Below are 26,160 nucleotides of genomic sequence, written 5' to 3' on the forward strand. Positions count from 1 at the left end.
ATAGTGAGGCAAAGTGCCAAATAAACCGTGGGGCAAATATGGCTTGAGAAAGCATGGGTGGCCTGCCAACAGTTTTCACAATGAAAATGAACTGATTCTTACTAGCTATTATTTGCACTTATATATATATGCCAGGGTGCCAAGGAACAATCTCTGTGACCCCGAACAGAAATCCTGATGATCTCACTGTAAAATCTGAAAAGTTGATCTTAAAATAATCTTGGAAACCGATTGCCTTGAAAAAAAGAATATAAATGTAACTATAAATCATTTATGTATAATTTAGAATAGAATTTATGTTTAACTTGTGTTTACTATATATCAAAGTGTTTTGAAATTTAGCTGTAGCCTATTAGTTTTGTGAAGTGTTTGCATCTTAAAACAACAAGTGAAATTACGGTGTTCTTTCCAAGTGTTAACTTCAGTAAACTAAATCAATTTGACGTAATTTGTTAATGACAAAGAGGATTTTGCCAGTGATAAAGTTAGGAGATCTATCAGTTCTGTTTTCTTAACATGTTAAACAAATATACAGATATGACTATTATGCAACCAGCAGAAAACAGATCTGTAGCACACTATAGCTACGTGGTTTACTGAAGTTTCTAAAACTTAGAAAGAATGATTTAATTACATTAGTCACTTTTTAAGTTGCAACAACTTCACAAAAGTAAGTAAATATAACTAAATAGCAATCAGATATTAAGTTATTATGTAGACCTATTAGGATAAATAGTAAGGCCTATATTTAGGCTACTTACATTTTTCTAGGCAAACAGTTTCTTCGATATTTTAAAAGTAAATCAGCTTATCAGATTTTACAGTATAGAAACGCCTCTGGGTACACCTGACTTGTGACTTGTCTTTGCTGCCGCTCATTTTTATCAGATAAATATTATTGATGTTTGTTAATTAAATGCCCCCCTTGACCTCCTGTCATTTCGCAAAAATTGCCCCCTGGGAAACAAGTTGAGTTTCCCTCCACTAAAAGCTCACAAGCCTTCATTATCTCAGGGGATTTTCATGGGAGAATATTCCTCCTGGTTACCTCTGGAAGGCAGCAAAAGCTAAATGAGTGTAAATGACAGCAAATTACGCAAGAAGAAGAAGAAGAGGCAGGAGCGACTGAGGGAAAAACATGACGGAGCAGTCAAAGAACAAGGAAGACCGCAAAAACTTGCTTGTAATTAAAGTCACAAGTTGTCATGCGTACTTAGCATGATAGAAGGGAAGTGCCCTCATAACAGAGCCACAGTGTTACTGTCCGTACACTCTCCGTTAGTCCTCTGTCCCTATTCCTGCTGTTTGCGCATTAAACTGTAACTAAACAGTTAGGACGGTCAGCTTTAGTGGCGCGACTTTGTTCAAATGGATTTGTCCGAATAGTTTATAAATCCGCGTGGGAGTCTTTTCTAAAATTATAGTCCAAATGAGTCGATAGGAAAACAAACATTACCGGCGGCAATAAGTTAAAAATGTATTGTTAGGACGAGTAAAAAAACAACATCAACAAAAAAACAAAACATAACACCATGGCAGACATAAGGACCTTCAACGTTGTGATTTTGGGACTGGGTTTTTTGTTTATTTTCACCGCCTTCACCACCTGTGGGAACATTGAAGTAAGTTCAGCTCAATTACTTAGTTTTTACAAATATAAACCGCTTTGTACAGCCCACTGTGGTCCTATTCCACATTTGTTTGTCTTTTTTTTTAAATTTCGGACAGCCTGCAGATACTGCACTAATTTGTTTAGGCTATTTATTATTTATTTATTTATTTGAATGTATAAAACAGATTTCCTGTCACCATGTGGAAGTTATTTCAAACTGTAAGATAAATCATGCTGCTACTAACTTCTGTCACTGTTATGTGCAAAGGAAATATAAAACACTGGGCCTATATTATTATGTTTTTAATGTTCATTTTTTTTTTGCATTTGCATACTTTATCCCAAACAATTCCCAAGAACACAAGATGAAGTTTCTATGAAAGAATACTGAAAAAGTACATTATTTGGCTATGTGATCCATAAAATCAGAAAAACCGAAAGACCAGCTAAAATACACCCTGGCATTGGCATATAGATGATGTTGTACAACATTCCTGCAACAGTACTTTGAAATAGCCTAAAGACACCAAAGAGTGCAACTTAAAAGTCTGAATGAAAAAGTCTACAAACATTTTAAAGACAACCACTACACCCGAGCATGCAGTATATTGTGATAAGTAGGGGGCTTATATGTGAATGTACATTAATAAATAAATTAGAAATCCAGCTGCAGATATCTAATTTAGGAAACAGGCCAATCAGGGTTGTATGTCAGGCGCACCTCGTGTTCCTAATTTTCTTCAATGGTCTGTGAAAAAAAATCAAACCGAATGAGTGACTTGAGGACATACTTATGACTCTTTTTGTCTGGTCTAACCCAGTGGTTTCATTTTATTCTCAGCAAACTGTGGTGAAAAGCCTGCAGAATGATACTTTCTCTGGGAGTGGGTACCACAGGTAGGTCATGCATCCTGACATCCTCAACTCAGGATGAAGTCAACATGTTCATCTTAATAAACAAAGTGGAATAATACTTGTATTTGTCTCTGTTTTACAGTCTTGGAATCATCTATGGGGTCTTTTCATTCTCCAATTTACTTGCACCAACAGTCGTTGCAGTAATTGGACCAAAAATGACTATGTTCTTGAGTGGCATACTTTATAGGTAAACATTGCCATGGTAATTACATAGAGGATGGTAACAAAGATGATGAAACATGTTGCTCATTGCTGTTCTACACGCTTTCTGTTTAGTGGGTACATTGCTGTGTTTATCTTCCCTTCAACATGGTCCTTTTACTTGACCTCTGTACTGATCGGCATCGGAGCAGCCAGTAAGTTCCTCTACCAGATATAAAATTATTTGTATTGGGATACTATTGGGGCTGCACCTGATGATTATGTTCTTTGTCGGTTAATCTCATTATTACTTTTCAGAGTTATTGATTAGTTGTTTGGGAAGTAAAATGTGAGAAAATTGCAAGTGCCTTGTTTTGCCACAACCCAAAGATATTCAGATGATTGTCAGAGTGGTGAAGAGATGAAAAAAAATATTCACAGTTAAGAAGCTGATATCAGAGAACTTTGACTTTGATTTCTTTGTCTCCATTACACCTTTTGTACACACATTTTGTGTTCTTTATATTCTACTATATCTTTTATCATATATTATATATATATTATTCTGTTTAAAGTTACTTGTTTTATTCTTTCTCTATGTTAATTGTTTTGCGCCAAAACAGTCAAGTCCTTGTTTGTACTTGGCAATAAAGCCCGATTCTGGAAGAAAAAAAAAAAAAACTCAAACGGATTAATCGATTATTAAATTAGTAGAGTAACTATATAGTTGACAACTAATCTATTGATTGTTCCAGCTCTAGTTACAATAATGTTGAAGCTACTACTGTTTTGAAAATGTTAGCTAAGATGGTGATTTGTAAAGTTTAAAAAAGAAAAACTGGAGCAAATTATAGTCATCTAAGACAGCTTTATTTTAATTTTGGAACTGTGTTTCTGATTATTATTTATTACTGGTTAATATTTTCTTGATAAATCATTTTGTGTATAAATTGCCAGAAAATATTTAGAAAGCTTATTATTGTAATTGCCTAGAGCTATAGGTGATATCTACAACTGTCACGTTAACTCCAAACCCTGAAGACAACTAGATATGAAAAAGAAAAGCATCAAAATGTCACATTGTAGAAGCTGAAAGTGGGAAATGTTTGGCATTTTTGCTTGGAAAATTTTGAAAGCAATTAGTTAGTCGTTAAAACATGAATTTACTAATCATTTCAGCTCGAGCATACAGTTTGTTTTTTTTAAATCAGAATACACTGTTTTACTTTTTAAAAATTTGGCACACAATAAATCACATCCCATTTACAAGAAAATCACACATAAAAACTGGTAACTTGGTTCCCGTTGGTTCTTGCAGTCCATTCAAGCTCAGTTTTTGTGTTAAAATCCAAATAGTGTTTAATCATGCATACAGGGATTATCATGACTGGGATGTGCTGATGTGTATAAACAATAGATCCTAAATTAGGCCTTAAATGGGTTAGGAGTCGTCTCTGTAAATAGTGCGCAGCACTTTGAGCTTGTTCAAAGATGTCAAAGAAAACACAGAGAGTGTAGCCCTTTACAGAGCCTTTACTAGAAAAATGAAGAAAAACGATTTGAGGCTGTTTTTTTTAATGTGGCTTCAAATCATTGCAGTGTGATGAATTTTCATCTTGTCCCAGGGCTACTGTGCGGTTCGACGCATTACTTAGCAACACAGAAAGATAATTTTTCACTTTGTGTGGGCAATTAATTGACTGGTTAATTCCCCCCAACCCCCCTCAAATGACCTCTTTTCCTCATTTTTCTACAGTGCTCTGGACCGCTCAAGGACACTTTCTGGTGGAGAACTCGGAGGCTTCCACCATCAACAGGAACACAGGGATGTTCTGGGCTCTACTACAGTGCAGGTAGACATACTGACACACTGAAGTCTTTCAAGCCATTCAGTGGTAGAAAGATGCAAACCTGTGCCATTACCTCTACACATTACTTAATTTAAAACTCCAGTGTGTAGGATTTAGAGGGATATATTGGCAATAATATAATATAATATAATATACACTGATTGCGTGACATGTAGGAGAATAAATATGTTGGCAGTATTCCAAGGATGGATTTGTAAATTAAGTTATACCAATGCAAAAGTCTACATATGGATAATGATTACCAGTTGACCAGGGAGTATAAAGTGCAATAGTGAGTGAGGGGTTCACAGCAAGTTATGGATCTTAGTGCTCTGTGATAGACAGTGTCCAACATCTGAAGAGAGCTGGCAGAGGCATCCCTGTAAACAATGTCACCATAATCAAGAAGAGGTTAAGTAGCAGCAACAAACTGTTTCCTGGCGTTAAATAAAAAACACGATTTGTTCCTAAAGAAGTACCCTATTTTTAATTTCAGTTTATTTAAATTTGGCAACAAATGTCTGTTAAGACAGTTAGGTGTCTCAGATTTCTTTGATACAGGAATGGATTTGACAATTACAGTGTATAATCACCCAAAATTAAGAACTGTTGTGTTTCTGTTCTTAAGAAAAACTGATATCACAGGGAGCAAGTTCTTGTTCATGTTGCACCGCCACGTTTTTACAGTCACCTACAACGGGTTAAGCAAAGACTGTTTTTAGACAAGACCACTTGCGTTTTTTTAGCAGCCACCATAGTTAGCCCCTTTTTCGGGATGAGCAGTGTTGGAAAAACACAGATGTTTTTTTAAGGTGAAACCGCTTTATTCAGTGTTTTTAATAGTTTTAATCAACGGGTAAGAGACCTTTGTGGATAATTTTTGGTCCAGATAACAACATCCTGAATGTCTTGATTTTAGGTTATCAGGGAAAACAGGTGAGCACACTTGAGCAGAGCTCGCAGCCCATTAGAGAAACACTGTTTTGTGACGTGAAACTGCTTTATTCAGTGTTTTTACTGGTTTTAATCACTGGGTGTGTTCGTTTTGGAGAGAAAGTGACATCTAGAGATAAATTCAGCTCCCAGTGAAAACCTCCTGAACAGTGGAGAATTTCTAAATGCAAGAAGTTTCAGCTGATGCAATCCTCACCACGAGACGCCACTAAATCTCCTTTATCTTACACATTGCTCCTTTAAACCACATTGCATTTTAATACTTGGATTATTCTCTGAAAAGTAGCTACTATATCCTTGAGTTCATTAAATATTCATTTTTATTTGAGAGTCTAAAAATCCTCCTAATTTGTTTCCTAAACCAACCCGAGGTTGCTATTAAAGTGGCCTGCATTATATTATCTCTCCTCATTGCATTCAGTGCTTAAAACACATCACCATGTCTGTTTGTTTGATGCAGCTATTCCAGTTGATCAAAGATATAGTTACACTCCAGCAGCCAAAATACTGTCAGGTCTGTATTTTTAGCCTGACAGGATATTACTGTATGCTTTATTTTAGAATATATTTAATAAATCATGTTACAATTTGTCATATCTGTCAGAGTCATTAGTTTTTTTTATGCAAAAAAATAAAATAAATAAAAACAGCCTGTTAAAACAGAGTTCTGCAGGTGAGAGTTTTGGCCTTTTCATCTCTTGTATTCATCCCACTGCTCCTGCACGCTAGCTTGGACAACTAATTTGTATTTGTTAAAATATGCAAATTGAATTAGTATAATAATTACATTGGCTGTCACCTGCTCCAAAGCTCACAATAGGGCAATGCTAATCTGACTCTGCAGTGGTGATCCCTGCCACAGTAAACTTATGAATCAGTTCTTCACAGCCTGCAGACACACACACACACACACACACACACACACACACACACACACACACACACACACGTACACACACGTACACACAGAATGCAGTTACTGTTATCTTTTATGAATAACCCCTGTTATCCCTCGCTGAGGCTTTGGGACGGACTAATTGCTCATCTACATTTTTCAGTTTAGGTGATATGTAATTAAAGACGGAAATAGATCACAGCATTTTATAGGACTGCCCTGTTCACCATGGAAGGCAAATACACAGCCTAAAATAAAAATGAAAGAAGCATCCTCAAAGGCAGAAATGCAGATTATTGTTTTTAGAAAGTCAGTGTTTGATCCAAAAAAAAAAAGTCCAGTCCTTCTTGCTTGCTTTTCTGTCTGCCAGACCTGATTTATCAGGTGACATTTGAGATAGCAGTGTAATGCCAGTGATTAAAAAAAAAATAATAACACTGATTGTCCTAATGGAATCATTTTAATTAAAAAGTCAACATTTTAAGCTGTGAAAGCTGCAGAGTCCTACACCAGAGATTTGATTGACATAAAACTTGCTGCACAATTTGCTCTGATTATGACAAACTTTTGAGAGAAGATTTATCTTGTCCCTGATTTGTCCAAATGGTGAGTGCATCATTTGTGGGGAACAAAATGTACTTTGTACTTTGTAGCTTTGTCCTCAAGTTTTAAGGTAGCAGCTCTTCTGGACTTTCAATCATATTAGAAAATCTGCATTGTTAAAGGCATACTTTACTGATTTTATATATATATATTTTTTATCATAACAATGTGGGTAATATGTGTAAAGGAACTATGTAAACTTCCCTCCATCTCACCAGCACCCAGATCTCCCTGCTCATCTCACCTCAAATCTTGTTATTTAGCAGATTTTTGAGGGCTCTTGGGCTGTTGCTCAAACTATAGATTGCACTTCCACATTTTCATAGACAGAGTAAAGAACTGAATTGAGAGAGTGTTGCCCCCCCCCCCCTCAAAAGCTGACCAAACTCTGACCAAATGGTAAAACTAGGCAGTGCTGATTAAAATATAAACAAAGATTATGTTACAATATTGCCTATTTCTCACCTAAAATGTTCCCAGAAACATATTTCAGTACATTGTTTGGCTGTTATACTAGAATTTGTGAACAGGAAGTGGGTCCCATACTGCTTTCTGAATTGAAAAAAAACGGGGGCTGAAAATACTGAGATCAAATGGTAAATCTAAGCAGCTTTCATTAAATATGAACCAAGATTCTGTCTCTGCGTCGCCTATTTCTTGCTAAAATGTCTTGAAAGACACATTTCGGTGCACCGTATGACTGCTATGAGAGAATTTGTGAACAGGAAGTACACACCATACTGTTTCCTGTTTTGTAAAAACAGACGCCGAAAATACTGAGATCAAACGGTAAAACTAAGCACTGACGATCAAATATCGACCCAGATTCTGTTCTTGCGTTGCCTATTTCTCACCCTAAATTTTTTCAGAAACATATTTAATCTCACCATTTAACTGTAATTCAAGGTCATTTGTGTCCACCCGACCACCTTATTGTTTGCTGTGTCAAAACTGTGGCGCAGTGCATTCTGGTAGTTGTAGGTTGTTTTCCTCTTGAGCAAAAGTGAATGCCAAAGTCCTTTTTCTCTGTTTTCGCTGGTCGTGTAGCACCAATTTCAAAAGCATTTGTGTCTTCCTGCTGCATTGACTATTGACTGCCTGGTTTAATGAAAAGAACATCGTTCCAGCAGTAAAATACTTCTTTAAAGTTCTCAAATTAATTGGAAATCTGACTATCAGCAATTTCATGACATGGAGCACATTCTGTCTGCTGATGAAGATCATGTAATATGATATGATATGATTGACCTCTGTCATTAACTCACTTGATTTTCCCATTTTATCTTTTTTACAGCATGGTGTTTGGCAATCTTTACATTTATTTTGACTGGAATGGAAAAACAGAGATATCAGGTAAGGTTAAACCTGAATGAGTACTGTTGTGACTATAATAGCAAAATGCAGCATGATGATGAAAGCAGAATACCAAGAGGATTATATGAGCTACTGGTTATTCTGAATATGCTCCTAGCTTAATGTTGTTAATATATCTTGTGTGTTTTAATTAAGCGGTTTATTTTAATCTTCCTCTTTCAGACAGCAGCAGGAAAAACATTTTTCTGTCCCTGTTGGTCACCTCCGTAGTCGGCACACTCAGCTTTCTGGTGTTGAGAAAGAGTCATCATGAAGAGGAGATGCTCTCTGAAGAGGAAGGGCAGTCGCTGCTCTCAACTCGTATGATGTAAATGAATATCCTTTAGATAATTACACCTTTTTCACTGCAGTCAAAATCACTCAGAATGTATAAAAATGTCTGAACCACTGCCGGAAAAGGACAAAGAGGGTACGAACCTCAAGTGATGAATAAAAAGTGAATGGTAGGCTGTAATTTATACAACATATACAGATATAGTGGAGTAAATATGTTGAAATTAGTTATCCATTTATAAGCTATAAAGTAAACCACCTAAAACATATTTTTCCTCAAATTACCCACATTGAATTTTTGCAAGGGTTTTCCAAGATGACTTAGCACTACAGTTCTGCAGGGGCTGTAAATCACTCTTCTCCTTCACAAAAATGACCGACCGTTTTTCTACAGATCATTGCAATTTTGACGTCAAGCCTAATCATCGCACTTTATACAAGTAGAGTGCAATCAGGCAGATTTGGGGCAGCTGGGATGGAGAGTTTCTCTTTGAGAGTGACTCGGTTAAAGACCCCAAATTCTCCAGGCACAGCCCTTAACATTATTTCAGCTTTTATGGCTTGAATCTGGACAAAGTTTAACTCAAAATCACTAGATAGACAAAAATATGAAAAACATAGCTGGCATCAAAGACAGGTGTAAGTCACAGAAAAAGAACATGCCCAAAACAAGCCCAGATGTGAGGGTATGTGTAGTTTGTATATGTTAAGACTGAGAAAATCAGCTTTGAGAAAAACACGATGAGACTGAAATTAGTAGAAATTTAGTTAGTGTGCTAATTTTAAACAAAATGTGTTCTCTATGTCTGTCTGTGTCTGTCTTGCGGCAGCAGTTTGTGTTTAGAAGCTGTTATGATTATCTCCAGCTATTTGATCCTTGCTTATTGGCGGAGTTTGAGTGTGTGCATGATTCCAACAGCAAAACAAAGAATCCTATAGGGAGCCATCATTTATTGAGAAAAACACTTTTTTTTTGTAGTGTGTTGGAATTTTCAGAAATCCTCGTGATGTTCATGCAGCCAAAGTGTCTTTGATTTGTAAATCAGTTTCACCTGTTTGTCACTTGGAGGAAGTTTTATCATCATTTGTGTGTGCTATTTATTTCTCCTTATTCATTTCAACTTTGTCAGAGCTAAAATTCATTTACTGTATGTTGTTTAGGTATAAGCACAGAGCAAACACTGCCATGCAGGATGCCAAATCGGATTTCAGTAAGTTTTATTATTTAATTATGTATATACCTAGTGTGTATATATATATATATATATATATATAAATATATATATATATATATATATATATATATATATATACTCAACACACCTAATGTTGTAACAAGATTAACAGAGTGTGCCCCAAATCCATACTACATACTCATATTAAGCAGGAAGAATGTATCATCCTGGAAAAATGACAAATTGAAGTTTACTCCTACCAAACAGTACACATAGTAAACCAAATCGATTTTTTACTGTGCTGTTGATACACACTATCCTCCCATGATGCAATACACAGAGGACACTGAGGAGCTGCTTACAGGGAAAAATGTGAATTGTGGGAAACTGTGGGTACTCTAGACTTGGAGACAACACCAGAAAGGTCCTGGTAAACTAAAACTTCGTTTCAAATAACAGATAACAGAGCATTTTTATATCTATCTGTATTTTTGATTGTATTGTCTCCTTTTAGTATAAAATGGGAAGTATGACGATTTTCTTAAATAGGCTACTACCTGCTGAAATGATAAACTATGACAGTTAGTTTTTTATACATAACAACTACTGTTTAGAAGAGCATGTAGTATGGATTTGAGACAGTATGGATGAGTAAACATTTCACTGGATAAATGAAGACTTTTACCTGCAGGTGGCACTAAACAAAAAGTTTAAGATCACCAAAGTCAGTAGGATTCTTCCTTGGGGGACCATGAATGTCTTTTGCCTTATATGAGCAATAAATGCCAACTCGTTGCACTCCGTTTCGTTATGTGTGGCGATACTGACAAGACAAAGACTAAGGACAGCCTCAATAGTAGCATCTATCTAGCCTATAGCAGACTGTTGTTATTACTCCTTACTGGTTCCGGCATGGCTTGAAGACAGCTTGATAACAGCATTAGTCCAGTCTGTGGTGCTGATTGGCTAATCGAGTCTCCCAGTGGCGTTCATTGGAAGCTTTTTAGTTTGACTGAGAAAGTGCTGTTTCCTTGCACAATGCCAGGTGAGTCATTAAATTCAGACTTTGTGGAATCAGGTCTGGACCCAGGCAAGAATGTTTGTATAAAGACTATTGTTGAGATACAGTATTTCAGCTGCGAGCATGGCTAAAACTGTAAATGCAATAGATGTTATACTCTTTTTACTTTACTGTGTAAATCTTTATAATCTGAGATTTTTCATATTCAATATAAAATGATAGGAAATGCACTATAAGACATAACAGAAATATTATTTTCTTTTTGTGCTCCCAATAACCTTTAGTCCTCCACACTCTCTCTTTTGGTCTGAAACTAGCAGGCAGTTGTGTTTTTCTTCAAGTGAAAATTCCTTTCATATGGATAAAAATCTCTTAGCATTACAAGAGAGTATGCAGTAACTACCTGTTTCAGATTATATCGTTTTTGTCAACAGGAAACTGTGCTGCACTTGCACCTGCCTTCGGTGCAGCCTGAAGTTGTTTGGATGATGAGATTACTCTTTGTCTTTGGTGTATCTTGTGTGCATGTAGACTTGTGTACACCTGCCTCAAAGGTATCAGGGTTTATCGAAGATGCACACTGATTCATGTCAAGAGAGGGCATCCAGGCATATATAAACAAAACTAGTGGGATTTCTTCTGTTTAAAATCTGAACCGCCTGGGTGAAATTCTCTGTTGGGTGTTCCTCCACCTGCATTTATATTTAGATGTGGCTTTTTGGCTCGTTGAGACAGAATATTTTGCCGTCTTTTATCGACATTGAACTTGAATTGTTTGGGGCAATGTCTGCATTTTTTTTAAATTAGAAAAGGTATTAAAAAGGTATTTAAGTTTTATGAATATATTTATTTGCAATTCAAATCCCTACATTGTGTGTCCTCCTGTATAGAAACCATCCTGCAACTCCTTAAGACTAAAACTATACTGCTTCTGAGTCCCTGCATGGCGTACAGTGGTAAGTCACATGGAGAATGTATTAATATAATACGTATCTAAACGTCCAGAGAAGGCTCGCAGCTACAGTGTTCCCTCCTTTTTCTGCAGGCCTGGAGCTATCTTTCTACAGTGGAGTGTATGGGACATGTATTGGAGCAACTACACACTTTGGAGAAGCAGCTAAAGGCTTGATTGGGATCTCTGGGATTGTGGTAGGCATAGGAGAAATTGTGGGTAAGTTAATATTCCTCCGTTGTATCTCGTTCAGGTGTTTTGAAGTCACTGGAGGCCACTGGATTTATAAATATGTTGTTTCTCATCAGGTGGAGGCTTATTTGGATTGTTGTTTAAGAACAATCGCTTCAGACGGACGTCTGTGGTGTTTTTGGGAATGGTTGTCCATTTCGTTGCTGTCTATTTGATCTTTCTCAACATGCCTGATGATGCCCCTGTCGTCTTTAATACCACCACCCAAAGTAAACCGTATCTAACTCCAAGGTAGGTAATTATTCTTACAATTTAACAGTACAGAAGAGTGAACATGTCACAGTCCTGTTTTGTTTTAATAATCTATTTTTTCTCTCTTAGTATATCCATTGCCCTGCTGTGTAGCTTCTTACTTGGACTTGGTGACAGTTGTTTCAACACACAGCTCTACAGCATATTAGGCTGTGTTTATGCTGAACAAAGCACGCCTGCCTTTGCCATCTTTAAATTCATCCAGGTAATCCCGAGTTGCCAATTCCCAGGCATTGTTAGCAGAGCCGAGCAAAGCCGGGTTAAAATGTTTTCTTGTCAAGTATGAAATGAATTCACCTGCAGGCCTATTAAAAAGGAAAGGAACAAGACCCACATGCGCCTCTTAATCTTCCCTTTGTCTTTGCTGCAAAATTGGTCTCTAACAAGAAATAAACCCTAGAAATTGTGGTATTTTAAGTTCAACTCAAATTAAATTGCATTTTTTTTCTGTTAAAGCATACATATTTGCTCTGAAAATCCCTTGCCCCTGAGTTCTCTTAGATAATTAGAAACCAATAGGGAGAAATTTATATTTTATATTTTTTGGCCCTGTAGTTCTGCTTTTATTTGACAGAAAAATGATCAGTCTCGATGCATGAAAACCTTATTTCAGTAAAGCCGATTGAATGTTTTATAAACCAGAAACTTATTTTTTAATATATATAAATATATATACATACACACACATATATACATATACATATATATGTATATGTGTGTGTGTGTATATATATATATATATATATAACCTACTACCTATTTGTTAAAAAAAACAACATATTGATACTATTTTTGACTACAAAGAGGGATGACTAAATGTGATTTCAGTTGCACTTTAAAATATTAAACTATTACTACTATTATATACTATTATATACTATACTATTAAAACTATTTTGAACATAACAGTAATTTACATGTATGTACTATGTAATATGTAAGAAAAAAGAGTTGTTAAATAACAATAAGCATGTGGCTACATGGGTCTAATAAAAGAAGTTGCCATTTGTTGATAGTTCTTTTCTTCTTATGCATAAATCAAATTAACTGTACGAAACAAAGTTCCGTCATGAAACTTGTCCACTAACCTATGAACTTTTTAATCGACGACCGTGGCTTTTATCAGCTGAACTGTTGCTAGCAGATTTGATCTATTAAAAATCTTTTATCCTCTGTCAGTCTGTCTTTGCAGCGGTGGCATTCTTCTACAGCGGTTACCTCCTGTTGAAGTGGCAGCTCCTGCTGATGGTCATCCTGGGCTTCACTGGAACGCTGTGCTTCTTCGTGGTGGAGAGGATGCAGAACATCTCTGTGGATTTACAAGAATATTAGAAAGGAGACATGCATGATTGTTTTGGGAGAGAATCTATGACCACCTGAGAAAAAAAAAAACAATCCTGTATCTATTATTTTACGAGGGTTTATTTTAAAGGGGAACACCACCTAGATTATTAATTCCAATATTTCATTTACATGGCCTTGGCAAGTTGAGCTAGTCTCTCTCAAAGCCAGAAACCAGAGAAAAAGTTTCAACCTTGTGATGTTATAGGGTATAAGGTCTGGAGCTGCTCCATAGACAATGGATGGGAGCCTGATTTTGTGGACCCACATAATGTTTTTCTTTTTTTTTTTTCAAATATCTGAATGAGTTTCTTTGTAGTGTTCCAACTCTGAAACATAAAACGTACCCATATACTCAGAGCATTCTCCTGGGTGCTTGCAGTGTCATCTAAAAAACCCTGTGACATCACAAATTGATTTTTTACCACTCTCGTTTTTGGATTCAGGATAGAGTTGTTTGTGTAAGGCTACTTATGTTTTTGGACTGTCCTAGACTATGGTAATAACATTAATTTTGAAATAGGTGAAGTTTCCCTTTAAGATCTATTTTTCTTGAAAATGCACTGAAGGTCATATGCATTTGGATAACATTGACACTCAAAATAGTTTCAATTGTATCCACTACTGAAGTCCAGTTGCCTTAAGAAAAGATTTGAATAGCATAATATGGTTATAGATTAGCCTGGATTGTACCTTGAACATGTTCTGTTCTTATTCAAACTAAACAGTATCAATGTTAATTATTAACATAATTTCTTCACTGCACTGCTGCACTGTTGGTATGACTGTAGCATATAAAGAAAAATAACCACTCACCTTATCTCATGCTTATTTGCATTGCTTCCAGCTCAGGTTTGTTATTAAAGACTGTGTCATGTTGTTGAAAATATTTTATGTATCTAAAACTGTTACTCTTGAAGCTGTTTATAGTTTGTCATCATGATTGACAGTTTGATAAACATAGATGAGAGAAAATAATGCAACATTTTTTCCTGCCATGTTTCAGAAAAACCTTAACTAATTGATTCCTGACAATCAATCTTAATCTTTTTTTTTTGTAAATTTTGCATGTTGTTAGTGTTTTACCCCAGATTTTGTGAATCCGTTATGAATAAAGTTTTATGCTTTTTGCATTTTCTGTGATTTAATTGAATCTGTATTATGTAGTATTTGGTATTAAACACATAGTTCCAAAGTAGAACATAGTCAAGGCAACTGAAAACAACTGTTTTCAGTTGCCTTGTTTTGATCTGTAAATTAATATTAATGCAGAGAAATATTTACATATAGGTTTTGTTTACTGATAAAGTTGCCTCGACAAATTGGGGGCCCACACTTGAATGTTTCACCACTGAACTAAGTTGCAAAACAATTTAAATTTTCATTCAGAAGGGAAACACCTGAAACCGTTCCATTTTACTTCAACCTGTGTTTCGGATTTAAGTGGTTTGGGGGTTTACCCACCACAACATAGTTAATGTACATCCAGTTTATTGTACCACAAAACAAGATAAATCTACTGCTTTTAATCCTGATTTGCCAGATTTATTTGAAAATCCATGAGGCCATTAATCAAAAGACGAGCAGGAGGAGAGGTGGAAGAGGAAGGGTTATAGGCGCAGAGGTCCCACATTACTTCACTGGTAATTGAGTATTGATTACATTACACTGAGAGTAAGCAGTTTTGTGTGATCTTAAGTCAATTGTGCCACAAACTTGACAACAACGAAGCACTGATGGGCTAAGTGAAGAACACAGAGTTTACTCTCAGAATTAAACTCTGGCAGGGTTCATATTATTAGTTTAGGGAGACGGCCTCTGAAGGAAGGTAACTAGTTTTGGATAAGCCTATTACCTGAACAAGGGCATGTTAAACGCATCAGCTATTAAGTAATCCGCAATGTTTCTCAGTTGAAAATCATAACAAGCACTGTCATAGGAGCTGCTGTGATAAGTAAATCTATAATTAAAATGCATTTATGAGCACATATTTATCATATTTACAAACACTTACAGAAAACAGTGATTCCATTTTCAATCACAAAGCAACTCCTAGTCAAGTTAGACAATTTAAAGCAATACCTTGCTCCACCAAATGATCATTGGCATATCAGTTATTCATTCCATGTTATGTTGAATGCGTAAAGAAAACTCTTTAATTTGCATGCCTCCACAATGAATAAAAATGTTTAAAAAACGGATAAAATTGTTGATGAATTTAAGTCACAGGGAGGCCACATTTATCAAAAGCAAAACTATATCAAAATCTCAGTTTACAAACTTTCATGCAACCTGTGCAATATGATCCAAGTCTCATTTATTAAGTGACATGCTCAGTACTGAACCAAATGCTCAGATGAAACAAGTTTCTATTGTGGATGATGTCATTTTATGAGTACAAGAGAATCGTCTGCATAAAATGTGTCAATATCCATCATCACAATGAAGGAAAATACTCATTTCGGTAACTGTGCTCAGTCTCTTACACTTAAGATCAAAAGTTGTCTAAAGCAAAGCTCTAGGACTGTTCTGAAAATAGTTCTTTAATAATAAATGAAGCAACTTATAATCAACCAATATCAATTTCAGGCTTAAAACAACAAGTTCCGCTTAGGTCAAACCCACTCCAGGTTTACTTACTTTAATTTTAACCCTGCACCCTTGATTATGGATGCAGATACAGATTATTTTGTTTGAACAGGTACAGATAATGGCGTACTTGCTCACCCCCACTCAATACTTCCCAAACATGCATTTTCGCAAAAACGTAAAACAATTCCACACATACAGTCTCAGGCAGGGACAAGTAGTGCACTTTTGCTGTCTATGCAGGAGTGTTTTAATTATGTTGTGGAAACACTTACAGTATGACAGTATTTGAAAGTCACTATGTATGACAATAGTAATTGTATGAATGTATGATCCATCTAAGCTCATAGTTTAGGTACTTCCAAAATCCTTCACTGTCTGCATGCAGGCATTTGAGGAGGCTCCAAAGTGTCCAAAGGTTAAAATACTGTAAAATCAAGACCTTGTAGATTTTCAGACTCAGTGCCAGACACAGCTGTACGATGTGTGACATACACTTTATCAGGCTGAATCATTAGTCTGTTATTCTAAGTTTCTGGTACCATGAGTTTCTCGGATCTCATTTGTGTTGTCAATAAACCTATTCATGTAAAATCCACTGTGGCTCATTAAGTTTATTTTATTATTCATCAAAATGAAGACTGACCGAAGAGTGACCATATGTTTGGGAAGTACTGGAAGCACTGAACATACCACTGGATAAACGAGACTTGGATTATACAGCAGGGGTTGTGTGAGAATTTGTAAACGGATGTTCGATATAGTTTTGCTTTAGTTAAGTGCGGCACTCCTTTAGTTATATTCATCAAGAATGTTCGCCCTTTTTGGATTCATCATTCACCACAGAGGCTTGCGAGAAGAACACTCATCATCCCGATCTCACACACACATAAACTCGTAATCACAGTATTTGCTGGACCTGTTTTTGCCATTTCCTGCATAGTTTGAGCCTGTGTCGTACTTCTTTTTTTTTTTTTTTATAGTTTATCTGTTTTGTGTTATTGTTTTCTCAATAGTTTTTATTTTGTTGTTTGTCTGTCGTTTTTGTCTATTTATATGTTGCTGCGCTCATCTTTACATAGTCTGTTATTTAAGTATTACACAATATAAAATACAAAAAAATTCCTGAATTCAAAGAAAACACTAGAAAAGTAAATGATACACAAATTATCATATGGGTGGTTAAGTATTCCTTTAAACCTAATTTATGTTTTACACTTGCAGCAAACTGCATGCTTGTTTTAGTCACATTATCATAGTTTGTACTTTCTTTGTTCATACTCAAAATTCTCTTTTTTTTTCAAAATCAGAAAAAAATGTTATTTGATTACATTTTCTTGGATTATTATGTTCCCAAACATCTCTTCACATTTCTTCTTACAAGTATTCTGCCTTGCATAGCCTTGATTTCCCAGAACACTGCTTGAGCTGCAAATTTGGTCGAAAAGCAGATCAAATGTGTACATCAGTGCTGATGTAGTTAATTGTGTCACATCCTCACATACTTCATGGTTCTAATTAGAGGGTTCGATTGAAATGGACCTACGGGATACATGACTGGGGCTTGTCAGACGTCTGAAATGTGAGATGAAGTGCTGCTGTCTTTGTAGTCAGGTGTTGTGTTTTTGGAGCTCGACAAGATTTGTACTGTCAGCGTACTTAACCAGTGAGACAGTTTTAATTTCAAAGTCTGTCTGTTCCCAGGGGATTAATTCATTTCATTTATTAATTTTCATCTGTGACCTGCTTGATTGCCTCCGACTGTCAGTTTAACCAGAGAACCATGTTTATTACCACAACGTTGTACCTGTAGCTCACTCGGTTATTAAATTTGAAGACTTGCCTCATTTCCATGAATTATGGAAATCACACATCTGAGGATAGTTGTAGGAATAAGGTTGAGAACACAATTAAATATGCCAATTTGAAAAGAGAAACATATCCTATCAAATTAGATGACTAACAACCCTCCATAATTATATGCAGGATGAAATGAGCACAAACAGTTTTAACTGCTCATTTGCTTTGTTTTTTTTTCTAGCATAGCTTTGCACACAATAGATGTTGTTGCAATAATCAGCAGCACAATTAAACTAATCATTCAGCAGTGTGTGTTCATTGTTCATGGATCAAGGGTTTGTGTGATCAGCGTTTGTCCTAAGATTTATGAGAATTAGCCTTGGGTTAGTTAAAAACACCAAGCTGATTTCCTTACGCAGAATCAGAAAACCAAGCTAAGCTTAAATTTTACTCTACAAAAATAACTCTTTATTATGGATCTGCAGTCATGACCACCAGAAGCTGACAGAGAAGCTGAGCTCTAAGGAACGGACATAATGCCAGTGTCGAACAGGTATGAACAGCAAGTCTCCCGGCTGCAACACACATTCCAGATAGGGAGCCTTGGCAAACTCCGGGAAGCGCTCTGTGTCTGGATTCTCCACCTCCACCTGTGTGGAAGGAGTCAGAAATTGGAAATGCTGCATATATTTGCAGGCTCCACATGTACTATCTCTGAGGACTGTCAATCGTACCTGACTGGTATTGTGAAGGAGTTGTGATTGATGAGGGTACAGCTTGTCTGTGTCCTCGGGGGAATATAGGCGAATGTATTTGCTTCCCACAACCTGATGTATATACAGGGGGAAAAATCCCACGAGGTAAACAAACTGCGATCATGTGACAGGTCTTTGACACTAACTAGATTCATAAAATAGCCTTGATATCGTCACCTGAGCCAGGAAGTTCTGCTGAGGGTCTTGGTGAAGAGGAGACACTGTACCTCTGGGCCCAAACCACGCGTTCACAGTAATGTCATCTTCATCTCCTTCGCCCAGGCAGCAATAATCAGGAAGGCGGATGTCTTCCTTCAGTTCTGGTATCTAAGGTAACATCAAACAAACAAAATCACATCAGGTGGGTATTTACAGGACTACTTCACCTCCCAGACAAGCATTTGTATTGTTATTACTCATCCATGTAACACTGAATCCAGGAAGAGAACTTTGAAAACCTTTTTAAAATTATTTAGTTTTATTTTTTGCATGGCTTCACAGTGAATGAAGAATCCTAAAATGGACAAAATTCTTATAGGGGTCATGGGGGTCCATACTTAACAACAGAAAAACTCCATAAAAAAATCTGTTCACAAACACACACAACTCATGCAGTATGATCCAACACTCAGGTATCCATCTGCAGTATACTCCATACTTTCCAAACACATGCATTTTCACTAAAACCTTACTGTTTAAAAACACCTCTGCATACACGCTATTCCTGTTGTTCCTGAGACTGTGCTAAATTATACTACATCGAATTTTTCAAAGTCAGACTAACACATCTAGATAATGCGATTAGAAGTCGATTTGCCCTGTCATGTAAACACCTTCGTCGGACTGTAACTGGATTAGGCACATTGTGCGTGCTTCTAGTTGCCAGACTCCCGCGGTGGGTAGGGATATGGACTTTTCGTTATATATGAGAGGGGAATGGGTGCTGCAAAATGGGTCAGGCACTGAGAAGGAACTTGTGTTTTTAATTGTGGCTTAGGTGAGGCACAAACAACTTAAAAAGGCACTTTAAAAACTTTAAAAGGTACCCCAGCCTGGGGCTGCCAGGCTGTCATGGATGAGAGTGGAAGACAGACTGGCATGCAGCCTGATCCAGTCCATAAGAAATATCTGTGCCTTAAGAAAACCTACACACCCATATTCACAGCTAACACACACTTCTGATAGACAGCATCGTGACACCAGACATGCCTGCACGGGAAGCTTTCCATTACCATAACCTAAGACCGATGCTTTAAAGAAAACTGTAATGTACAGAGCTCTGTCAGCCTGGAATAAACTACCACGATACTTTACCCAGGTTACCAGTAGGGTAAGGTTTAAAAAGAAAATAAGTATAGCAATTATTAAACAAAGAAATCAGTTGCAATTGCATATATTACTATGTGCCTAGTTTATGGGCTTTACTGGTTTACTCTGAAGATGTGCTAATGTGGTGACACTATTAATGCAAGATAGCTGCTGCTGTCTCTTGCTTTTGTTTTATTTAATTTTGTTGATGTTATAAATTATTTATGATGTAATGATTTAATGTCTTGTCTTATTTTTGCATTTTGTGTGGGAAAAAAAATCAGTTTCTAGATACATAATATTTAACATACGTCTAGGAGATTACAGGTGATTCCTGAGGGATGAGGATGCAATCTGAAACATCTGAGTTCGGCCTCATTCTGATCTATCAAACAGCCCAAAATACCCAGCTCTTAGCCTGACAAGGTGCCCTTTTCATAAAGTCTAATCAAGACAATTTATTGACCTGTATGGTAAAATTGGGACTAGAAAGTCAATACTGTTCAAAGCAACGTGGTGTGAGGTTTACAGCTGGAAATGAGGAGAATTCAATTCTTCATGGAGCCAAAAAATAAAGCTGAATAATCAATTGGAAAGCTGACAAAATTAATAATCATTTCCATAATCATGCAGTCAGAAAAGATGATACAATACCTGATCAAAAAGCTGGTGTTGAGCAAGATAGCCCAAACCTTTTGCTCCGTCCTGGGTGATTTTGGTCCGCGGAGCAAATTAAAACCAAAATACTGCATTAGAAATCACGTATAGATTTTTCTTTGCTCATGTTAATGATGCAGCACGGCAGCAAAACTTGATGAGGATGCACTTACTTTATTAAAAATGTATCGATCAATGAATTCATTGACCGTAAGCAGTGTCTGTGACCATTCCTCATCCGTGTACCTGGATCCCACTTCAACAGGAACAGTACGACAGCCAGCAACAGACCTCAAGTACTCTATGCTTTGCGGGAGGGAGAAAATGAATGAATTAAACAGTACTGTAATACAACAGCACACAATGGTCATTCAGGATTCTAGCAATGCTCAAAAACATGTCATGTGTGCACTTCTGGATGTCCTCCTCCACCACCAGAGCTGATGCCAGGAGCCGTATGTCAGATGTCAGAGTGAATAGTCAGCTGTCAGGAGTCGGCAAAGAGAGGGAGGACAGTGAAGGATAATCTTAAAAAGGAGAGGCAGTTCTATCAGACTCTGGTGTCAGACATTAGAGTCAGGAATTGGGAGTGTTGTGACAGGTAAACCAACCCAAATTCAGTTTATGTTCTTCACACATTTTAGGGCAATTAAGACTGACATGACACATCATAGTACCAGGTCACCAACTGATTGCACGCTACATGTCAGTGGTGCTTCGGTGCCAGAGTGCTGCAGGTTTTCTGTCCTCTCAGCTCTGTAAAGTGCACTCAGCTAGCATCACAAGTGTAAATCAGTCTGATAACAATGTAGTGTTTAACCATGATGGACCAACAGGTGTATATGCTATTACTAATAATGTGGGTGGTATTCTAAATGAAAATGTACATATTTAAACTAATCTATAATTTTCTGTCAAACCTTTAATAGAGAGTTAGGCTGAATGAGTTCAACATTATGAAAATGGCTTCATAACTGGGAAAATGACTAACAGTGATGTCATCTACACACAAAAAATGGCACTCTTAAATTGAACAAGAACACACACTAAAACAAAACAAACCTCCAGGGGTGTTCGTTGAGGGCGGGCCAGTGCTCAATGACTCCCTCTAAAATCACTGGTTTGAGGGGGAGCAGGTAGTTTGTGTTGAAGCTCTCCAGTGAAGGACACTTTATCCTGGGAACTGACAACTCTTCTTTGATTGCAGGAACTTTTTGATTGCGTGGGCACTCGATCTTTATCCTCTGTTAATGATGCCAAAGCAACAAGGGTTAGTCAAGTCTTTATTTCAGTTCTAAAATAAAGAACTTGAAGGGAAAAAACAACAACAAAAACATCACTGAAGTAATTTTGTAAGCTTAAGGGCCATAGATTTTTCAGCTTTTTAAGGTTTGGCGTATTTTCTTTGTCTTATAATATCATTCAGTTTTAGACTGTAAAAAAGACTGCAAAACAAGGATCTTCATGGTGATTTCTCGTTACACTTAACTGACCAATTAATTGATTAACTAGGAAAATAACTGGCAAATTAAAGAAGCTGTTGGCTGCAGTCCCATTCTGGAGTGGAAATAGACATAATTATGTAAGGTAATTGAATATATTTGATAAATCTGGGTGAATAACAATGTAATCCAGAAAATCCTGCCAACTTTGCTCTAAACTCTCCATCTCGAGTTCGACGGCATCTAAACAAAGTGATCTGACATTTGAGCGTTTGTTGCACTTGATCTTCAGTGACATTTAATGTAGTGCCAGAAAATGAAGGGCGACAAAGGAAATACTTCCCTTAAACTTCCGAAAAGCTTATTCTAAAATGTCCTGATCGGTTACTGATTGTCACAAGCTTTAAAGCACTGAGAATCAAGGTTGTGGCTGTGCCACATAAAACCGCTTCTCTAAAGCTTAGGGAAGCACGACCTAACTATGTCATTCTCCGTGGCTAAGACAACTCAGCCTTAAGTTAGTGGTCACCTAAATGAAACCAGCAGAAAGCATTTTATTTAATGACAATCACTTATGAGTTCCTTCCTTTTTGTTTTTTTAATTAGATAGATAAGAAAATACTTTAGCTTTTGGTAAAATTTAGGCCTTTTGAATTCTAGAAAAACAATATTTTAAAGTTGTATTAAACTAAAATCTTACAGAAACATCAAAGCATTATCCCCGTTTCAAGACTTTTGATGGTGCTTCTGATGTACCTAATAACTTGCAAAAAACTAAAGTGACAACATCACATAAAATAATGTGTGTTTTAAATAAAGACCACTAACCTTGACTTGGGCATGTTCACTTTCTTCTTCTTCTTTAGAGGATTTCCTGACTTCATCCTGCAGAATCCGAACAATGACCTGAAGTATGTTATCCATGATGGCTGCACCCATGAGCAAACCCATGTCACAAGTCCTCACCGCCTGCAGGACCTCATCTGCTGAAGCATCTTTATGACACAGAGCCGCCACTTTGAAGAGGCATCCATACGAATAAACACGTCTCCATTCTTTGTCCACATGGCGCCATGTTCCTGTGTTGAGTTTCTCCCATGAATAGTCCAAAATGATCTGAGCATTAAGCATTCTGCTGGTGCTTGTAGTGTCGCTGTACAGCTGCCGCGTGGACCGTTTCAGCATTTCCACCACACTTGACTCCACTTTGTCGCTGAACTGCAGTGGAAACTGTTCCTCATTATGCGGCAGAACAGCAGAGATCTTTGACCACAGCGTGGCCATTGATGAGAGGGTCTTTATTTATTCTGTGTGGACAGACAGTGGAGGTGAGTTAGGGCAGCACTTGTTCAGACTGAATCCTTAATGATGATGCACAGCTTTATTTACATGTTCACTGTTTGGAAGTTACTTAAAAACTCACTGGAGGCAAAGGTTGTCAGTTAATCACTTGTTCTGAGCTCAGGTGGTCATGGGTCCACAATTAGCTAAAACTGCCCGACATCATTTCACACATACACGAGGGGGACACTTGCTTTTTCTGTCACTGAGAGCTTCTGTGCTGCAATGAAACAGATGTACACACCTAATTTCAAAACTGGCAACCACAAAACACAGGTGAGGACATCATGAGCCAGAATTGCGAGTATGACACATGCACGGTGATGCCGCTCTGTCACATGGTATCTGTAACCGCCAATTCTGTCTACATGCAACTCCATCCATGTTTGGATGCTCTGTGAAGCTGGAAATGAAGCCAAAGTACAAGGCAGCCAACTCTGAGCACCTGATCCATTTGAGTATAGAATGAAGCCTTGTGAACTTTGAGGCAGGCCGAGCAGTATCCAAATGAATGGTTGCATTTAATATGCCGCATACCTGAGGTAATCACCAATGACAGGACAGTTATGACCAAGCAGAGCCCTCAAACAGGAGTCACACCAGTCTGCACAGTCACATCAGCTGAAACAACTGTGCAACGTTTGACTTCATGCACATTTTGCAAATATAAAACAAGAAGAAATTCCATTTATTCAGGGGAATTACAGTCCTACTGTCAAATATTATTATGGAAGTCATTAAGGGTGATGGGCAGAGTGATCCGTCACTGAAAGTTCACCTTTAGTTCAACTGTGGGAGGAAATAACTAAGACATTGGACTCTAGTGTCATTTTTACAAAACATCATTTTTAGAATGGATAGTGTATCCACTCTGTTCATTATGTTTAGTCTTCAATCTCAGTTAAAAAAAAGAATAAAGAGATGCTCTTAAGGACCTGATGTCAGCTTTGTTGTTGCAAGGCTGAATCACATAAAGTCCATCTTCACTTTTGCACACTTATTTCCACATTTTTTCTTTTTTATTGCTCCTTTTAATCTTTTAGGCATTTTGTTTGTTTGTTTGTTTGTACTCTGTACATATGTTATTATTATTTTTTATTTTATTCTATTTAATTTTATTCTATGTTAAGTGCCTATATATATATATATATATATATATATATATATATATATATATATATATATATATACACATATGCATGATTTTGCCCTTCACTCCACTCAAAAATGACTTTTTGTATATCAGGTTTAGTCAAGCTGTGTAACCTTGAATTTGTGAAAAAAACTTTTTTTTTCTTGCATGCTTCCAAAGTAAACGGCAAATAACTTGATTTACTAACGACCAACTTCAAAAACAGCACAATTGCAACTTCATCAAAACATCTATTTAAAACTCAGCTCATGCAGTGTAATCCAAGCCTCATTTATTCAGTCGTATGCTCAGTACTTCTTGCTTTTTTGCTTAAAAACCTTCCTATTTATTCTATCCTGTCCTAGAACATATATAAATAGGACCTATTCTATTTATTTATTTATGATATGGTCCCCAGTCAATCAAAAAATCAATACAGTTCTATTCTTCGCTTTCTGTGGAGGCATGTGAGGAAAGTTTTCTTCATAAATTACAGATAATGACTAACTGACTAACAAATGGTCATTTTGTGTATTTAGTATCCCTTCAAACACCTGGAATGGGAAGATTTGGCTAAATGCATTAAGTTTGATCCTGCTTTCCTTGGCAAATACAAAAAAAAAAAAAAATAAAATAAAATAAAATAGTCATGGCTAAATATAAACCATTAAATTCTTTATGTTTATGCAAAACTATGTCATTTCTTCTCACGTTTTCTTTTTCTGACGTCTCATGGACAGACTGCTGGTAAAGCGTCTCAGAAGTAGTCGGAAATGACAACAACCACAGCTCCAATGTAACGTTATTGTGCAACCTGAGGAACATGTTAAATGTGGCATTTAGAGCCAGCAGTTGGAAACGAAGCAAAATTTGCTGAAGTTAAATAAAGTAACAGGTGCAAACGCGTGTTAATTTGCAAGGTACCTTTAGACAAATTCAAAACCAGAGAGCATGTGCAGGAAAACCGAAGCATTATTTTAAAAGTGCCAGCTAAAGCTCAGTCGAATACGGTAAATGGTTTATCTACCTGATATCACGAAATTTACACCGTTAATCCAATATTATCTCTGAATCAAAAGACTTAATTCAGCAAAAAAAATTGCCTCCACGAAAACAGCTTTAATGCCGGTGTGACAACAAAAACACACCGGATTGGAACGCCGATAGCACAGAACATTAGTTCCGCGCTACGTTCAAGTTGTCCAAAACAGGAATAAAAAGCTTCTCACATGCTGCAAAAATGCGTGAGCTCAGAGTTATTACCTTTTGAGCAATTATTAGCATGCCGACGTTTTTTTTTAAAATTTTTATTTACTTTTGTGGCATAACGTGATATGCATTCACTTTGTGCTCCAGTAGAGGGTGGTAACCTCTGCGCATACATGATGAATTATATAGAAGACCAGTGGTGGGTGAAGTAGCCTTCCTGAAAGCCATACTTGAATAAAAGTTCAATTAATGTAATTCTTGTAATTATTATTCTATACCAATTCTCTCATTAACCATTCAGACTGGTCTCTATA

General features: G+C 36.8%; 2 protein-coding genes across 4 annotated transcripts; one reads left to right on the forward strand and one right to left on the reverse strand.

The window, feature by feature from the left end:
• The first annotated feature begins 1,094 nt into the window (after positions 1–1,094).
• On the forward strand, positions 1,095–14,746 carry LOC121956990 (UNC93-like protein MFSD11). The gene is made up of 13 exons (XM_042505449.2): positions 1,095–1,622; positions 2,454–2,509; positions 2,610–2,717; positions 2,807–2,886; positions 4,428–4,524; positions 8,268–8,326; positions 8,510–8,654; positions 9,782–9,831; positions 11,707–11,772; positions 11,862–11,987; positions 12,077–12,251; positions 12,342–12,477; positions 13,452–14,746. Exons 1-13 carry the CDS (start codon positions 1,533–1,535, stop codon positions 13,602–13,604), a joined length of 1,341 nt encoding a protein of 446 aa, XP_042361383.2. The 5' UTR covers positions 1,095–1,532; the 3' UTR covers positions 13,605–14,746.
• A 2,629-nt stretch (positions 14,747–17,375) lies between these two features.
• On the reverse strand, positions 17,376–25,792 carry kdm8 (lysine (K)-specific demethylase 8). 3 transcript variants are annotated; one of them, XM_042505270.2, is made up of 9 exons: positions 25,665–25,786; positions 23,588–23,725; positions 22,993–23,471; positions 21,785–21,966; positions 20,896–21,028; positions 20,720–20,770; positions 18,935–19,084; positions 18,737–18,829; positions 17,376–18,652 (listed from the first exon to the last, which is right to left on the reverse strand). In XM_042505270.2, the coding sequence occupies exons 3-9, from the start codon at positions 23,446–23,448 to the stop codon at positions 18,488–18,490; spliced, it is 1,230 nt and encodes a 409-aa protein (XP_042361204.1). In that variant the 5' UTR covers positions 23,449–23,471; positions 23,588–23,725; positions 25,665–25,786; the 3' UTR covers positions 17,376–18,487. The 3 variants fall into 3 exon arrangements, with proteins under 3 accessions (XP_042361204.1, XP_042361205.1, XP_042361206.1); XM_042505271.2 differs by lacking the exon at positions 23,588–23,725 and having other exon boundaries at positions 25,665–25,792; XM_042505272.2 differs by lacking the exon at positions 23,588–23,725 and having other exon boundaries at positions 25,562–25,731.
• Between the last annotated feature and the right edge of the window lie 368 nt (positions 25,793–26,160).

This window comes from Plectropomus leopardus, chromosome 18 (genome assembly GCF_026936395.1).
Source record: "Plectropomus leopardus strain MGB_pleo_1.0 chromosome 18, ASM2693639v1, whole genome shotgun sequence".
Classification (NCBI taxonomy): Eukaryota; Metazoa; Chordata; class Actinopteri; order Perciformes; family Serranidae; genus Plectropomus; species Plectropomus leopardus.

Coding starts and splice junctions, on each gene's coding strand:
- kdm8 (XM_042505271.2), bottom strand. CDS start 23,448: ATGGCCACGCTGTGGTCAAAGATCTCTGCTGTTCTGCCGCATAATGAG. Junction 20,771..20,895: donor ATCGATACATTTTTAATAAA/GTAAGTGCATCC, acceptor AAAATCACCCAG/GACGGAGCAAAAGGTTTGGG. Junction 18,830..18,934: donor AGCAGAACTTCCTGGCTCAG/GTGACGATATCA, acceptor TATATACATCAG/GTTGTGGGAAGCAAATACAT.
- LOC121956990 (XM_042505449.2), top strand. CDS start 1,533: ATGGCAGACATAAGGACCTTCAACGTTGTGATTTTGGGACTGGGTTTT. Junction 2,718..2,806: donor TTGAGTGGCATACTTTATAG/GTAAACATTGCC, acceptor CTTTCTGTTTAG/TGGGTACATTGCTGTGTTTA. Junction 12,478..13,451: donor CCATCTTTAAATTCATCCAG/GTAATCCCGAGT, acceptor ATCCTCTGTCAG/TCTGTCTTTGCAGCGGTGGC.